This window comes from Natator depressus, chromosome 16 (genome assembly GCF_965152275.1).
Source record: "Natator depressus isolate rNatDep1 chromosome 16, rNatDep2.hap1, whole genome shotgun sequence".
NCBI classification, from domain to species: domain Eukaryota; kingdom Metazoa; phylum Chordata; order Testudines; family Cheloniidae; genus Natator; species Natator depressus.
The window spans coordinates 17,549,666-17,567,338 of record NC_134249.1 but is presented as its reverse complement, the minus strand read 5'-3'; the positions used below and the strand labels follow the sequence as shown (position 1 = coordinate 17,567,338).

General features: G+C 43.7%; 2 protein-coding genes across 4 annotated transcripts in view; one reads left to right on the top strand and one right to left on the bottom strand.

The window, feature by feature from the left end:
* The first annotated feature begins 5,070 nt into the window (after positions 1-5,070).
* Positions 5,071-15,783, top strand: REXO4 (REX4 homolog, 3'-5' exonuclease). Its single transcript, XM_074973923.1, has 9 exons — positions 5,071-5,187; positions 5,669-5,937; positions 6,801-7,153; positions 8,417-8,572; positions 8,825-9,018; positions 9,550-9,638; positions 10,307-10,381; positions 11,932-12,006; positions 12,435-15,783. The coding sequence occupies exons 2-9, from the start codon at positions 5,713-5,715 to the stop codon at positions 12,519-12,521; spliced, it is 1,254 nt and encodes a 417-aa protein (XP_074830024.1). The 5' UTR covers positions 5,071-5,187; positions 5,669-5,712; the 3' UTR covers positions 12,522-15,783.
* Positions 9,318-17,673, bottom strand: part of STKLD1 (serine/threonine kinase like domain containing 1) — a 32,223-nt gene continuing 23,867 nt past the window's right edge. For 2 of the 3 annotated variants that reach the window (XM_074973920.1, XM_074973922.1), the window contains 4 exons: positions 17,339-17,479; positions 16,259-16,338; positions 14,890-14,938; positions 9,318-10,336 (listed from right to left, as the gene is read on the bottom strand). In XM_074973920.1, the coding sequence (XP_074830021.1) occupies positions 14,891-14,938; positions 16,259-16,338; positions 17,339-17,479 (269 nt within the window). In that variant the 3' untranslated portion in view covers positions 9,318-10,336; position 14,890. Of the gene's footprint in view, positions 10,337-13,793; positions 13,954-14,889; positions 14,939-16,258; positions 16,339-17,338; positions 17,480-17,673 lie in introns of those variants that run through there. The other variant, XM_074973921.1, reaches the window with a different exon arrangement.

Genomic DNA, 17,673 nt, shown 5'->3' with positions numbered 1-17,673 from the left:
CGGACGTACTGTAACTGAGGATATGAGGATATCTTCAAGGACCGTTTGCTGATGGACATAGTGAAAGACAATTTAAGGGTTGCTGGTGCAACCAAGCAGCCGCAGAGAGACAAGAAGCAGTGGCTGCAGAACTTTCACATGCAAAAGGCCACCCACATTCCTGCACGTGTGCACAGCTCTCCCCAGCCCTCCAGTACAGGGACACAGAATGAGAGCTGCATGGACGGTGGAAAAGGGAGCAGCATTCACTGGAAGCTTGCAATGCTGAACTGCAACCAGTCAGTGGGAAATCACTTTGGAAGTGGAAAATCCACAGTGGGGGATTGTCAGGCAAGTATGCAGGGCCATTAATTGTACCCTACTATGCACCACTAGGACTCCCAGCAATGTGCAGGACATAGTGGATGTATTGGAGCAATGGGGTTCCCAAACTGCGGTGGGGCAATAGACAGCATGCATATCCTTATTTTGGCACCAGCTCACCTTGCCATGGAATACATCAACAGAAAGGACTACTTTTCTATGGTTATGCAAGTGTTGGTGGATCATTGGGGATGCGTTACCATCATCAGTGTGGGCTGGTCAGGGAAGGTGCACGACACTCGCATCTTTAAAAACACCGGACTTTTAAAAAAGCTGCAACCAGGGATGTTCTTTCCTGATGGGCAGATTACCATTGGCAACATTGAAATGCTAATAGGGATCCTGAGGGATCCAGCCCACACCCTTGCTCGTGAAGCCATACACCTCCCCCTCAACAGCACCAAGGAAAGATTCAGCTACCAGCTGGGCAGGTGCAGAAGGACAATTGAATGTGCTTTTGGTAAACTGAAGGAACGCTTGCGGTGTTTACCCACTAGAACGGATCTCAGTGAGAAAAATACCCCAACAGCCTGTTGTGTTCTGCATGGTATCTGTGAGGCAAAGGGGGGGAAGCTGCCGCCAAGGTGGAGAGCGGAGGTAGAGCAGCTCTCCGCTGACTTTGAACAGCCAGCCATCAGGGCTATTCCAAGAGCCCAGCACAGCGCTATGCGGTGGGAGGGGCTTTGAAAGAGCACTTTAAGGCAGTTACAGTAGTGTTCTAGGCTGCTTTTAGGGACTTGAATCTGTCTTGTGTAATCTACATTACACATTGGTGGGTCTTTGCCGACTGGCATCTATTCTGTTGAGCCCGGAGCTTTGGGTGCTGCTAAGAACTGTGTACGCTTGCTGCCCATTTATAAATATGGCTGGGTGTTTTCCTGAAGCTATGAATTCAGTGGTGCTTGGTGTACATTTACAAGTACTATGTGCTTTAAGTACTGTTATGCATTCTGCAGTATTTGCTGTGAACTAATAAAGATCATTTGATTCTCCAAAACTAGAACTTTGAGTGAAACAAAAGTCCAGAAAATCTATGTATAAAAAACAAAAAAAACCTGTACGATACTGTACAAAATGTTAACAAAACTTAACGGGGTGAAAATTAAAATTAAAAAGGAGGTAAAAATGTATATCCATTTCAGTAAATAAATGTAGTCCGTTGCGATTACACGTACACCAGTCGTGGTTCTCACAGGTCAGTATATGTGAAGCTGTGGTTTTCCTTGCTGTCCCCCAGCGTGGTGGGCTAGGGGGTCCGACTGCATCCCATGATGCCACATGGAATATTGGGGGTGTAAGAAGCAGTGACCATGGAGCTCTCCAAGGACTGCAAATAGTGGGAAATCCAGGATTTTTGGACCTGTCGGTCAACCAGGATCTGCAGCATTTGGGTTTGGTGCCTAAAAAGACCCATTATGTCCGGTGCATTTCCTGCTCCTTGACCCACTGGGACTCCAGGGCCTTTTTCCTGTCCTCGCTGTCTTTCTCCAGGCTGTCGGTCACACTGACTCTCCAAGCCCTTTGTTCATGGTCCGATGCAGCACTGGCTTGCAGGATTTCGCAAAAACATGTCCTCCTCAGTCCTCCTCCTCATCAGTGCCAGGCATTCTGTGGGTGTGGAGGGGGCATCCTTCAAGGCTACACTGCCAGAAGCTGCTAATAAAAAATAGACATATGCACCACTGGATTTATGGTCACAATGGAAAAGGAAAGAAATATGTCAAAACTCCCTTCCCACATTCCCATAAATGCTTTTAATAAGTTATGCTTATTGACACTTCAGTTTTGGAGTGCCTCTGCACAGCACTGCTCTCCAGCCCCATCCATGGCGAGTATGGCCTGCCAGGGATGGGATGGCGGGGGGTGACGTTCTGCTGCATGAAGCTATAAAATTACAGCCCTAGTCCATGGGTTCAAGTATAGGGCAATAGCAGTGAATACTGGCACTAGTTTTCACAAGATGTGGTGATTTTGGCTGGTATCTCACTTTGGAGAGTCACAAAGGCACAGAGAATACAGCTTGCTACAGGCATCCTCATTATCCTAAATATGAAATAGACATTATTAAAAAAAAAAACCTGGGGCCTCACACTGGCTTTTCCCCTCCTTGAGGTTTATGTTCATGTACACTTCCAGAAACTAAATTCAAAAGATTATGTTCCTCCAGTGTTCACAATCAATCAGACCACCTCCCCTCCCATCCATGCTCACACAACAGCCTTGAAGCAACTATAGCAATTGCCTACATAGAAAAATAACATTAGGAATTTGTTTATTGCATTTTCAGTGATCTTTAATACAATGTCGGAATTAGAAACAGACAGGAGATTCAGCACTGTGTGAGCAGCCAGCTCTGTGCCAAGCACCAGCAAGTGTTCCATGGACCACAGTTTGGGAACCTCTGAGTGAAATAATATAGATTCATACATTCCAAGGCCACAAGAGACCATTGTGATCTAGTCTGAACTCCTGTATAACACAGGCCATAGGACTTCCCGCAAAATAATACCTAGAGCAGATCTTTTAGAAAAACATTCAATCTTGATTTAAAAATTGTCAGTGATGGAGAATCCACCATGACCCTTGGTAAATTGTTCCAATGGTTAATTATTCTTATTATGTTAAAAATTCCTTATTGCCTGTCTGAATTTGTCTAGTTTCAACTTTCAGGTATTAGATTGTGTTCTATCTTTGTCTGCTAGATTGAAGAGCCCATTATTAAATATCTGTTCCCCATGTAGGTACTCATACACTGTGATCAAGTCACCCTTACCATTCTCTTTGTTAAACTAGATTGAGCTCCTGGAGTCTATCACTATAAGGCAGGTTTTCTAATCCTTTAATCATTCTCATGGCTCTTCTTTGAAACCCCTCCAATTTATCAATATCTTTCTTGAACTGTGGACACTGGAACTGGATATGGTAATATCAGCAATGGTTGCACCAGTGCCAAATACAGAGGTAAAATAATCTCTCTATTCCTACTCAAGATTCCATTTTATGGATCCAAGGATCGCATTAGCATCTTTGGCCATAATGTTGCACTTAGAGCTCATGTTCAGTGATTATCCACAACCCCTAAATCTTTTTCAGAGTCACTGTTTCCCAGGACAGAGTTCCCCATCCTGGAAGTGTGCCCTATAGTCTTTGTTGGGTTGCCCGAACGCACACACACACTTCTGAGGAAATATCAATTTTCACAGGGTGATTCTGACTACTTGTACGCTTAACAATAGTTTTCACGGGTGCTTGCAAGACCCTGCTTACAAGTCACCAAGTCATGTTGGGGTGGGAGGTATTTGTGAAACATCATTACACTAACATAGGGTTTTGCAGGCCAATGGTATTTCGATGCTACGTGATAATGTTTTTCCAAAATGGTAACATGTTGCATTGCCACATAAACATCAGGACTCCCAAGTGCGTCTGACCCAAAACACTCTCTAGAGCAGTAACACTACAAAATGGGTCTGTGCTATCTGCCAATTATACTACAGGGGCGCTAGTGCTGTGTCCCTAATGCCACACCCCTCTTGGGTTGAACCCCCAGCTAGTCTTCCCTCTTCTGTGCACCCCATATTCACCCTGCTGTGCTCCCTCTCAAGTGCACCCCCCCACACACACACCAGATGACCCCCTCAAACACATTTTCAGCGCCACGGCAGTCCCCATACCCCAGTGCACCCTAATGGTAGTGCCCCATATGCTCCAGTACACCCCCACTGCAGTCCCCAAATCATGGTGCGCTCCTCATAGCAGCCCTCATATCCCCCAGTGAACCCACATTAACAGTCCCCAACAGTGATCCCCACATCCCCCAGTGCACCCCCATTAACAGTCCCCAAACCCCGGCGCACCCCAACGGTGATCCCCATATCCCCCAGTGCACCCCCATTAACAGTCCCCAAACCCCAGCGCACACCAACGGCGATCCCCGCATCCCCCAGTGCACCCCCATTAACAGTCCCCAAACCCCGGCGCTCCCCAACGGTGATCCCCGCATTCCCCCAGTGCACCCCCATTAACACTCCCCAAACCCCGGCGCACAACAACGGCGATCCCCGCATCCCCCAGTGCACCCCCATTAACAGTCCCCAAACCCCGGCGCACCCCAACGGTGATCCCGCATCCCCCAGTGCACCCCCATTAACGGTCCCCAAACCCCGGCACACCCCAACGGTGATCCCCACATCCCCCAGTGCACCCCCATTAACAGTCCCCAAACCCCGGCGCTCCCCAACGGTGATCCCCGCATTCCCCCAGTGCACCCCCATTAACAGTCCCCAAACCCCAGCGCACCCCAACGGTGATCCCCACATCCCCCAGTGCACCCCCATTAACAGTCCCCAAACCCCGGCGCTCCCCAACGGCGATCCCCGCATCCCCCAGTGCACCCCCATTAACAGTCCCCAAACCCCGGCGCACAACAACGGCGATCCCCGCATCCCCCAGTGCACCCCCATTAACAGTCCCCAAACCCCGGCGCTCCCCAACGGCGATCCCCGCATCCCCCAGTGCACCCCCATTAACGGTCCCCAAACCCCGGCGCACCCCAACGGTGATCCCGCATCCCCCAGTGCACCCCCATTAACAGTCCCCAAACCCCGGCGCACCCCAACGGTAGTCCCCCCAACGCGAACACCGCCAGTACCATTCCCCAGCGCGCTCTGCAGCCCCGTGTCCCCGTCCCGGGGGTGGGCCCGAGGCGACGCGGTGCGTGTTTCCCGCCGGCGGCCGTTCGCAACGGTTTCCGGGCGGCGCTGGGAGTCGAGGCGCTGCCTGCGCACGTGTGCCGGGCGCCCGGCGCTGCAGGGCGAGCGGACGGTGAGGGTGGGGGGGATGGCGCCCACCCCTGCGCTGGCAGGCGGCTCTGCGCGGGCGGGAGATGGGCGCTCCGCGGGGTGGGGGGTGACAGGGGTCTGTGGATGGGGTTGGCCTGGTCCTCAGGGGCTGGCAAGCCCTGGCTATGGGGTGGGGGAGAGGGAGAAGTTTAATAGAAGGCTTATCTGTATGGAAACCACAGGGAAGTGATCCCACATCAACCATACTGGAAATCCAGAGGGTGGTTATCCAGGTTTTGCTGTCTAGGGGGATGCAAAGCAAACTGTCACTTGCTGTGTAGTTCTGTAAACGCTTCCCTGCAGGCTGAGTGCGAAGCCCATGCTGTGTCTCTTCTGTGGATAACCAGAGAGTGTCTGCATCCAGGCTTAGCTCACCAATACATTTTGTAAGCATTAGCCGGTGTGGCAAACAAATTAACAGATATATATTCCTATAACATAGGATTTATGCATCTTGTTGACAGAAATGGATGTTGCTTTCGAAGTGTGATTGTTTTCTGATGACAGAATGGCTAAAATAAAGACCAAAGAGTCAAAAGCTTCAACAAGCATCCCCACCGCTAACCCTGAGAATCTAAAACAACAGCACAGGAAGAACAACAAGAAAAAAATATTGTGGAAAAACAAAGTCAAGCGGGTGGGCAAGAAAAAACAAAAGGACACCAAAGTTCTGGGGGTGCTGCCCCCAAAAGTTCCTCAGGAGTTCTCCTCTAACTGGAAGACTCTGCAAGAGGTCAGTGACATCCAAGAGTTTAGTACCAGGCCCCAGTGGGGTAACCCATAAACAGTTAAGTTCTAGTGAAAATCCGCAAGGGGGATTAAGTGTTTGAGATCCCCACAGGTGTTAGTTCAGTGTATCCTCTTTCTTTTGAAGTGCAGACTTAGGTACTGTATATAAAGACATGACATGTCCAGGGGGTGTTTTGGCTAAGAGGTCACAGCATGTTTTATGCAAATAAAGTTTGCTGTGAACTCCTGAAACAAGAAATGCTTTGCGGGTTCAGTAGTCAAATTAGGGAATTATCCAGAAGTGGAAATAAGTATCCCTTGGTCCATAGGAAACTAGTAAATTTCACAACCTTTTTCCTTCTGGCCTGATTTGAGAATTATAATAGTATGGTTATCGGTATTAAACTATTGTAGGTACAATTGAGGAAAAGGAGTGTGTAAGGAGACTTAAAGATTCACTGTGAAATTGACTGAAAACTGCAGTTTTCTTTGTACAAGAAAAACTTGTCCAGTTCTTAATAGATAGGTGTCCTCATCGCTAAAATTGTTGGCATTTATTGACCCATTTCTCACTAATCTCAGCAGAGAGATCAATGACTTAATGGACTATGGAGAATGAACTATTCTTTCACCCCTTGAAATGGTGGGGCTCGGTATGGGGTAATCTTGCATTGCTGTTACCTACATGTGTACCTGTATTGTAGGTATATGTAGAACTTCCAACTCCAGGGTTGGAAATGCACGGAAATTGAGTACTAAATTCACAAGCGAGAAAGTAAATGTGGTGTTGGTGGGTTGGGTTGGGTTGGGAAACTTCAAAGTTTAATGCTACAGTAAATTGTGTGGGGTTTCTTTGGGTCACATTAGCTGCTGAAACAAAAGGCCGCCAGTTTGGATAAGTCCCTTCCTGTATCCCAAACATATTCCAAGAAGCACACAACCAAAAAGGGAAACGTCAAAGGAATTCCAGCCCTAAATGGAGGTGGGAATATGGGAAAATTCAAATCTGTGAACAAGATGGACAGTGATCCTGCCAAAGTTTGTGTTCCTTTGGCTACCCCGAAATCGGAGAGAACTGCACCTAACAAGAATTTGAGTGATGGCAAGGGAAACAGAAAGAAACACAAGAAAAGAAAAAATGGTAATATTGAGAAGGAACAAGGTGACATAAAACATAAGAGGAGGAAAGCTGAAGAGCACACGGAGCAGCCGCTAGCAGAGTGAGTATTTCAGGCCTAATGTTTACATATGTAGGTGGCTGTAACTATTCTAATTGCAGTTGATTAACATTAGACAGTGATGCAACGCTGTGCTTTTTCTCAAAGGAGGACTCCTTTGTTCCTTATACCACCTCCCCTTAAAATTTCACCTCTTCCCTACTGTACAGGCTGTAAGTTACTGCTGCTATCTTCATGGACTCTACATGGTTCCCCTTAGAGCAGAGCTTCTCAAACTGTGGGGCACACACACCATATTGGGGTCCACAACTGCAGCCCGGGCCAGCCCCCATGGGAGACAGGGAAGGAACGCCACCCAGCTCTGCTCCTGCCCTGCGCTCAACTGTGGCCTCAGCCCTGTTGCCCCTGTCTGCATTCCCATCGCTCCTGAAGCCAGAGCCCCAGCTTTGGGACAGGGGCACAGACATGGGCGGGGGGCAATGAGGTAAAAAGTTTGGGGGCCACTGCCTGGAAGGGTGTTAGGACCATTGCTTAATGGCCAGAGGAGGCAGCTATTTGGCAATGCAAGATATTTTGCGCTTTGCCTTAATAGCACTTCCTACTTTAGCCACCCAGGGAATAAGAGACATGGGTTGAAAATGAAACCTGCATCTCATCTATTACAGTATATGATGTTTCTCTTCCCTTCCCACCAGAACGGACAGATTTCTGTACCATAACCCTGTTTTGGAGGTGCCTTTTCATACAAACATCCCAAGCTATTATAAATTAAAAGGTTTAAGGAAAAGAAATCCACAAATCTTGGCCCTGGACACGAATGAAAAAAGAAAATCTGCAGTCTTGAAAGAGCTCCACTGAAATGCTGAAGGAGAGCAAAAGACGGGTGGAAGAGCACCTGGTGGCTAGCAGATTTAGACCTGGGAACTAAGGAATCACTGGTACCTGAAGGGGCAGAATGGACAGGGGAATAGATTGGGTGTGTGGCTGGACAGAAGTTCAGACAGAGATACTTCTAAGCTTATAACGTGTATCCTGAAGAACACAGTATAAGATTACAGTAAAAATAATTCCACACTCTCCAGGCTAGCCATATGGGACAGACTAACCCAAGTCCTCTGATATTTGAGTAAAACTACGTGGTCTACAGCATCTGACTGTTGCACTAGTTGGCACTGATTTAGACTAATTAGTTGAGTCCTTGCTTTTATAAACATCAGCCTTAGCCAAACTTTCAAAGATAAAACGGCCTTTTAGACAGTACATTTTTTAACAGTGTTACAGTGTAATTTTGTCTTTGCCTGGCAGGGCTGACATCTGGTTTGATGATGTAGATCCAGAGGATATTGAAGCAGCAATAGGACCTGAAGCAGCAAAAGTTGCTAGAAGAAATATGGGAATTGAAGAAGGCAAATCACAGCTGTCTATGGAACAGGTGCTGGTTAAAGAAAAGGCTTTTGCGGGGTAGGTTTCATTTCTAACGTAAAATGTATATACAGTATATAGAGGTGTCAAACATTTTCTCTTTCTTACCATTGTGGCTTCCAGACATAATAGAGTGTAAACTGATGTCTTCCTGAGTCTGCAAACAGACTGAAACTACTCTGAGATGTTAAGTGCCCCATTTGTTTTAACTGGTGGCTAACTTGTACATCTAGAAGTTATAAAAGTATATGATCACAGCAAAGGCTTTCTAACTCTGGTATCCTCTTCTAGGCTGACAAAAGCTGTAGCCATGGACTGTGAGATGGTGGGAGTGGGGCCCCAGGGTGAAGACAGCATCCTGGCTCGTGTATCCATTGTGAACCAGTTTGGAAAGTGTATTTATGACAAATATGTCAAGCCTACAGAAAAAGTGACCGATTACAGGACAGCTGTTAGCGGCATACGGCCCAAGGACATAAAGAAAGGTAAGAGATCTTTCCTAGCACATTCCTTGAGAGAGAGAGATCCAGTTGAGCACCACAGAAACGTCCCTGACTGAGTTAGTGCTAAGCTATTTTGGGGCCTGTTTAGTTCTATTAATAAAAATAAAACAATCGCAATCTCAGCACACCCTAAAATATCTAAATGAAAGGTAACTCTACAATAGATCATGAATCAAAATACATTCTGTGGAGACACTTTCTTGCAGAGTGATCATTATTGCCCCAGTAGAGTGTAACTTCTGTAACCGTTGCCTACAAAAATGCAAGGGTGGTCTTAGGCCAATAAGTAGAAGTCTGTTTCTCAATTGATTGCTACTTCTGTTCATGTGTGTTCTGCCATCTTCAAGTGTGTAGTTATGAGCAAGCTGGGGGTTACTGTGTACAAGAATTCTGCATTCTCCAGTACCTTGGGTCCCAAGGAAGTGACTACCACATAAAATACTTCACTTCCTAATGCTGTCTCACAACTTGTGCTTTGTTTTGTCTCTTACTGAAAATGTGTTGAACTTTTAGGAGCAGAGTTTAAAAATGTTCAGAAGGAGGTGGCTGACATCTTGAGAGGAAGGATTTTAGTTGGGCATGCTGTCCACAATGACTTAAAGGTACGTAGTTAGATATTTACTGCTTTGAAGCCATTGTCTTCAGTGACTGACTTGTCACCCCAGAATGTTAGCTGAAGCATTAGGTTAAAACACCTCCGCTCTCTGGAACCATAGGTTCAGATTGTAGCTGGGTCCATTCGGTCTTTGTCATTCCAGAGTAGGTTAAAGTACAGCATTATTCAGCTATACAATGACTGAGTCTTTCAGATGAAACCTTAGGATTGTCTGTTTTTATCTGCTCTTCAGGGACATTAAAGCTCTCATGGCACATTTTATGTAGTTTTAACATTGCCTTCTAGTCTAGGAATCAGCAAGTTGATCGAGTTATTTGCATATTCAGGGAAGGCCAAAGCCCAGTCTGTGAAGTTCTACAGTGAGGCCCGTGGCCTCATTGATACAGAGACACATGGCCACTTGCATCAGATTGGATTATTCTGTGCTGGGGCATACAAGCTCCACAGGCAGCACCTCCCCAAGATGGCTCCCATCTGAGTCACGTTATGCAAACTGGTTGGGGCTCTCATTCCTGGACACTGAGGATGTCCAAACACCGGCAATCTTACTTGTTCATGTTGTGAACTGTCCTTTGAATCGATGGGAGTGGTGCACTCAGCTGTATAAAGTGTCCTGCTACTGCATTCTTTACAGTGGAAATATTTTTCTTTCAGATCCTGTTTCTTGATCATCCTAAAAAGAAACTTCGGGACACACAAAGATACAAACCTTTCAGAAAGGAAGTCAAAGTAAGAAACTTGCAGAAAATAGTATCTGGATTCACTAACATTTAGTGCTAGTGCAAGGCAACAAGATCTAGAGCAGGAGACCCCTAAGGGGATCGCGAGGTTATTACATGGGGGGTCGCAAGCTGTCAGCCTCCACCCCAAACCCTGCTTTGCCTCCAGTATTTATAATGGTGTTAAATATATTAAAATTTTTAATTTATAAGGGAGGTTTCACACTCAGGGGCTTGCTATGTGAAAGAGGTCACCAGTACAAAAGTTTGAGAACTACTAATCTAGAGGAATGATTCCCCACTGCACATTCAATCTCCAGTCTTTGTTCTGCCACTGACTCTTTGTACGAGCTTAGGCAAGCCCTTTCCCCCTCTCTGCTTGAATAGTCTTTATGTAAAATGAGGGTATCTGACGCACTGCCATTTATGAAGATTAGCTAGTTCAATGTATTTTGACATAGGCTTTGAAGGCTTAGAAGCCTTTGACATAGGCTTCAGTAAATAGCGGTAAACTTCGATTTCACTTTACAGACAAACTGAAGAAATATTTCCATCAATAATTGAAATGTACAGATAAGCAAAGGAAGAAAAATGCTGTTTAAGAACTTCAGAGTTTGATTTAAGGATATTTACTTTGTATATTTTGACATGTGATGTTGACAATTTGTGTTTTAATGGTTATAAAGCTTTAACTTTTTTGAATCTCAACATCTATGGTTATTAAATAATTGTCTGATCCGCCATAATTTCCTGCAACTGTGAAAATTTAAATTTATACAAATTTTTAAAAAGCTTAAAATAAACATTGATTTTTATTGTTAAAATTTTTTTTTTTAATTGAATTCTGCTAAGCCTATTATACGGTGTTTGGAATATCTAAAGTACTAAGGAACTTACTGCCAATCAAGATTACCATGCATAGCAAATTCAGTGGCTTTCCCATTTCCTGAAACCCAAAACAGGGAAGTGGGTCTTTCTATCATCTTTCTGGGCAGTCAAATAGGATAATATTGATCTATATATAGAAAATGGTGGGTTCTTCTATTTTGTGATATTGTTAATAGGAGCAGCTTCATAAGTAATATAAAAGTCGCGTTTCTGCCTGGAAATATCTGTCAAGCAAGATCCAAAGGTTCACCTTTGAAGTGACAGGTCATATTTTAAATTTCAAAACAAGACTCCTAATTTTTTCCTTTCTCCCTATCGCTAAAAGCTTTAAAAAGCCATGGTTGATGAGGCTATAGTCAGATGAGCTGCTGTAAGTGATATCACTGTGTATGTCATTCTTACAATGCTGAAGGGATTTACAAAACTGGAGGTTTGAATAGATCCTTCAGTGATCTGATAAACGGCATCTGTCTCACCAATTCATTTGTAGAAACTTAGACACACTGTGGTTTAATGGGTATTCTTAAACTAAAACCTTCCATCCTAACTTTTTTTTTTTTTAAATTACTGCAGGATTTAGCTTGAGTAATTGTGTCCTTCATGCAGCGGAGGAGATGATATTCAATTTAGTTGTTGGCAGAACAAACGTGATTCTCTTGTTTTTGCCTCTAGAGTGGACGTCCATCTCTGAAACTGCTTTGTGAGAAACTGCTGAATGTGCAAGTGCAGACATCGGAGCACTGTTCAGTATGTAAACCCGTGGGGGAAATGTATTTATGGGTGGATCAACGGTGCCTTGGGCTTTAGGCTCTGGAACCCTAGTAGAAGTATAACCTCATTGTCATCTCTGTACCCAAGAGATTTGGTAATCTTTACTCAGCATATCAATGTCCAATACCAGTCTGAGGAAAGCTTGTACCGTCCTTACCTGCTTCATACCAATAGCGTTAATCACCTATTTTCATGAACACTAACCCTATGGAAATTGCCCATCACCTACATTAAGTGTTCTCTTACATGATTTCAGTATCGAGAGAAACAGCAAGGGAAATTAAAAAGGTTTACTTCTATTTGGGGAGTAAAATGGGTGAGAGGATGTGACTACCATCAACAATGATCCTACAGCAACTTCTGCTTTCTTTCTTTAACCTGCTGCTTGTTTCATTGTTTTCCAGATTCAGGATGCGCAGGCAGCTATGAGACTATACACACTAGAGAAAAAGCAGTGGGAAGCAGCTATCAAAGCCAAACCTAAACTGTAGAAAAATAAATTCTAAAACGTCAACGATTCAATCCTGTCATTTTCTGCTGTGCAGCATTTACTAGATTCAAATGGTGACTAGATTCCTATGAAGTCGTATGATGGCTTTCTCCTCTTGCCAAGTGTATTATCCTTGAATCAGTCAGAGAAAATCAATCAAAAACTGACCGTGGGTACTTTAAAAGAAGTTGCTTCGTATCCTTGCTCATGGCTATTTTTGGAAGGGGATGCTGCATAAATAGTCCCCTGCTCTAGAGGGCAAGAGTTTTAACAACCTCTACAACCATTTCTAGCATGGGCAAAGGTTACTAGTGTGGTAAATATTCTGTATGCTGCTCCCTTTCTCTGCCAGTACAGTGTATGTTATTATCTCTTCTCACTTGGTCTTGTGTTGACACACCTTCTGTCTCTCTGGATCCTGCTGCTTAGAGGCAGCATGGTTTGCTGCTTTCCATCCCTCCTCCTGTAGATAGTGTTGCACCCACATTTTTCAGCCAGCTGAGCTCTGTAAACACTTCATGTGCTATGAAAGAAGTTGATGCCCCAGCTGAAAGACTGTGTGCCCTGAGCTTTGGCAAGAGAAGATAAATTAGAGCCTCACTTCCTAGCTCTATGTATTTAGATTTATAACAAGAAGGAAATGATATTGGGCTCTAAATACCTTTGATGTCACATCTGTTAATATTAGGATATTTAACAGCAAAAGACTAGTAGTGTCCCAAAAACTGGAAAATGACCAGCTAGAAATATTGAACCAAAGTGTGCGAAGCCTGTTGCACTGCTCCTGCATTTATTCAGATTATAGGGGAATGATCCCATTTGACATAGGAGCAGCTATGGCACACCATATTGCCCAGAGCAGCATAAGATTTTATGAACAAACTGGCAGTACCTAAGAGTACATGTTGAAAAGGAGACTATTGCAAGTGAAAGATAGACTAGAACACCTAAGCTAATCTGATAGTGGACCTATATACATGTTGCAACTGCAAGGGGAAGAAAGCAGTCAAAGTGCAGTAAACTTGTAAAAAGTTTCATTCACACAGACATGTGGAACACATGCATAATAAACTCCTATCTTTGAACAGTTCATTACAAGGAATCATATGTCTGTTCATGAACTACTGAGGTAGAGCTAATCCTGAGAAGAAGCTGTTATGCTCCGAATGAATAATCCATGGACCAAAAGCTCACTAAATACATAAAGCTCACTTAACTCCAAGACTGTAGTCCTTAGTATGATTTTTATTCATCTTTTAGGAAAGTGTGTTAGACATTAAATGTAGTTTAAAAATCCACAACGTAAGGCAAGTTCCCAAAATAACACTGCTGTCAGACTCTCAATAGTCAGTAGTCAAAGTGGTTTGTTGTAAAGAATACAATGGAATATGTTCAAGTAGATGATGTCTGTATAATACAGGCGGTATCTCCTTCTGGGGAGAAAAATCTTTTTAAAATACTTCTGAAGGAATCAGGCATTTCTACCTGAATCAGAAGACTTCAAGTCTTGTACCGTATATATAGAACAGCTTTTGTTATAGAATCATAGGACTGGAAGGGACCTCGAGAGGTCATCTAGTCCAGCCCCCTGCACTCATAGCAGTACTAAGTATTCTCTAGACCAGTGCTACTCAAGCTATCTGATGTGGGGGACCGGCAATTTTTTTCCCCAATGTGCGTGCAGACCAGCAGCCAACGGCTCGCGGACCCCACCACTTTGAGTAGCACTGATCTAGACCATCCCTGACAGGTGTTTGTCTAACCTGCTCTTAAAAATCTCCAATGATGGAAATTCCATGACCTCCCTAGACAGTTTATTCCAGTGCTTAACCACCCTGACAGGAAGTTTATGACAGGTCCAGGCTCATACTCTCGTTTGGCTGAGCCATTCTTGGTCAAGGACAAAGGCAGCTGATGGACACCTTTGTAGCCTCCTGATCGTGGAGGGGTCGGGGGGCTGGTTCAACTTCCAGCAAAGCTCCCAAAGTTAGTAACTCTCATAGATCTAAATGAGAGTTAGTAAGGATAGGAACTCTAGAATATTTCCCTAGTATGGTCCTTCAGGCAGAAAGTAGAACGTGCTGTTCCTGAAGTATGGGTCACTTCCCAGGGGCAGATACCAGCTGATAGCTGGTTTCGCTGCAAATGCCTTATTAACTGGGCCATACGTGCTGCTCGAGTGTAGTCTGCTATTTTGTTCCCTGCATCCCACTGCTTCTTTTTAAACAAAACAGAGCTGGGATAATACAAATAAAATGCTTACTTTAACTAAAAGGTGCTTTGAATTTGCCAGATAGTAAAGCGCTAATTTCATGCACAGTGTATGCTAACACATACCCACAAAATGGGACTCAAAGCTTCACTTTTACCTTACTTCCGCAGTTTCAAAAGTGCTGAATCCACAAGGGTAATTATCTCCTGGGGAGAAATGTGAAAACTGTTAAATACAAGTTTATCCTGGTTTTTACTTTACAGTGTAAAGATACAATTAATAACTATGGTACAAAAATCTATTCTGTATTTAATGTCCTTTTATAGGAGTTCAGGCAGTATATCTCATTTGCATTTTTGGGTATACAATAACTTACTTTTAGCAAATGTGTGGCCGAATTCAGAAACTTTACTCTCACCTGTAATTCCTTTGTACTACAATGGTGAGCAAAGATTGCAGAATTGGCTCGTAAGACTATAAAATTTACATAAACTGTTTAAAACTAAAGAAAAGCTAAAAGGTAATCAGGAATCTGCTCTAAATATTTAGCAATAGTTGTCATGTTACACAATGTATATAAGTACACGGAGCAATATCTAGCATGTAAAAAGCCTTGATTAGAGGAAGAGAAAAATGGAGAGGGAAGGACCTCTCTTAGGGTTTGTAATAAAATCATTGGTATTTTTTCAGTGGTATTTCACATGTGGAATGTTTTGTTTTGTTTTGAAATGGAAAGGGTAATGATAGCTAGAGAAACATTGTGGAAAGTAATTACTTTGTACTATGGCCTATGAGGCAAACATTCTGGAGGAAGAGAAATGTGAGCAAATTAAATTCATGACTAACAGAAGAGTAAGGGTGGAGGCTCTGACTATCTATCTGTTTTGGTTGGGTTTTTTTTTTTAATAACTGCTGCATGCTTGATGGCAAAGTACTCTAGGTTAATAACTTGGTGGTTTAAGAGTGTAGGTCACTCTAGTGTTGGAAAAACAAAGGTGGGAATTATTTTGCTGTTTAGTGAATTTAATATAATTCTCTGGGAGGGCAAGCCCACACAATTAAGTGGTTTGGGTTTTTAGGGTTATTTAATAAATCAATAAATTCCTCTCCGCTTTGTAATATAGCTGTCGTGTTCCTATATACTTTAACCTGTATTTCTGGTATAAAAATGTAATAAAAAATATATACAGGCTAATGCTGGATGAAGTGGGAATAATGTCAAACTTATATTTAATCGATTTAAGAGGATTTTCAGCATGAAGTTTGATAAACTATGCTCCCCCTGCTTATTTTTTTAGTACACTTAGAAATATTCTGAGTCCCCATGCTTCCGGAATACCCTGCACACTGAGTCCACACGAAGCCCCTACCCCCACAAGTTCCTGCACTGTATCTTCCTCTGGGTAAGATGGATGCCACAAACTACTCCAGATGGTTGATGTTTGTGCAGGCCATAGCCAAGAAATAAAACCATTTGTACAAATAGACGGAGCATGCTCTTTGTTACCACAGTGACCGCCACCTACCATACTGGATGTAAACTTGACTCTCATTTCAGTCAGCAGCTCCTTCATGTTCTGGGAGATCATCTCTACCACTATGTCATCTGATGAAAAGGAACAGGGGAATCTATCTTAGTTACTGTAATAACGCTTGGAATAGTATTTCACCTTCCATAGCTCTCACCTGACAATGGCCAAAAGGAGCTAGGGGAGGGAAAGGCCCTTATGTTAGGAAACAAGACTGACCTAAAGAAGTTTGAAACAAACATTGAGTTTATTGTAACCTCAGGTGCATGATTAAAGTATTACTGCCACGAGGAAGAGTGGGATAAGGTTAGATGGAAATTAAAGTAAATCAAGCAAGGGACAATTGAAAAATTCCTTCAGCATCTATAAGTTGCTAATGAGCATTCATGTTAATACAATTGATATGCAAGCACAGAAACTGAGAGGCCTGGAGCTCTGCCTCTGTGTATTAATTACTCGCACTGCAGTAGAGTGCACAGGCTACGACAAAGATTGGGGCCCCATTGCACTGGGTACTGTTTAAACACATCATGAGAATGTCTCTGCCCTGAGGAGCTTACTGTCTAGTTAAACTCTGTACACACACAAAGCAGTACTAGTAGGCAAGAGCAGTTTCAATGGAAGGGTCAGATGTTAACTCTTGTGGGAGAAAAATGAGCCCAGTGCATTATTTCTGAGGCAGGCCGCACCTGAAATTGTGTTTCCTTCCTCTCTCCTGTCTTTCATAAGACAAACAAGGCTCTATGCTGATCTAGATGTTCTTATTCAAACTGCAATGTGTTGCCTTTCCTGCTTTACTATTTACACTTCCATGCTGAACGATCTGGGGAGAAGCAACCGCAGATGTGCAATTACTAGTTTCATAATAGCTCCTAACCTGAATCTGAAAACATACTTCAGGTTTCATACCACAGAAGCTGAGCGATAGCTTACTGTAGTCTTGCTGGGGACTGCAAGCAGTAATTTCCAATCACTGTGCTCACTGACAGTGTAGAATTATTCTTGGTTGCTGTTATGATTTTATGCATTGTCTGAACAAAAAGGACTGTGCAAAGACACGAAAGAACAAGACCTTACCATACTGAACCATCTCATTAATCAGCATGCAGATGTTCTCCACCACTTCTGGATCATCACAGTGAAAGTGATAGGAGTCTTTGATCAGGCTTATTCCGCTGCCCTTTGTATCTGTTACTATAAGTCTGAAAGCAGATAACTCTGAAAAAGAGGGACACAAGTGCTACTAGGCCGCGGCATATTTCCTACCTTGGAAAACTATTCTGAAGCACCTTCAGATAATGCGTAGGACTGTGTAAGCAGGTGACACTTTCCTGCAGGACAAAACTTCTCTTTATGTCCCACATACCCTTTGTTCATTTTTCATTAACCGTCCTTGAGCTGTATCCGTTTTA

What these genes read in the sequence shown, in the direction of transcription:
- REXO4 (XM_074973923.1), top strand. Translation starts at nt 5,713, where the DNA reads ATGGCTAAAATAAAGACCAAAGAGTCAAAAGCTTCAACAAGCATCCCC. An exon ending in CTGTCCACAATGACTTAAAG is followed by an intron (nt 9,639 to 10,306) that starts GTACGTAGTTAG and finishes TTTTTCTTTCAG; the next exon opens with ATCCTGTTTCTTGATCATCC. An exon ending in AGACATCGGAGCACTGTTCA is followed by an intron (nt 12,007 to 12,434) that starts GTATGTAAACCC and finishes ATTGTTTTCCAG; the next exon opens with ATTCAGGATGCGCAGGCAGC.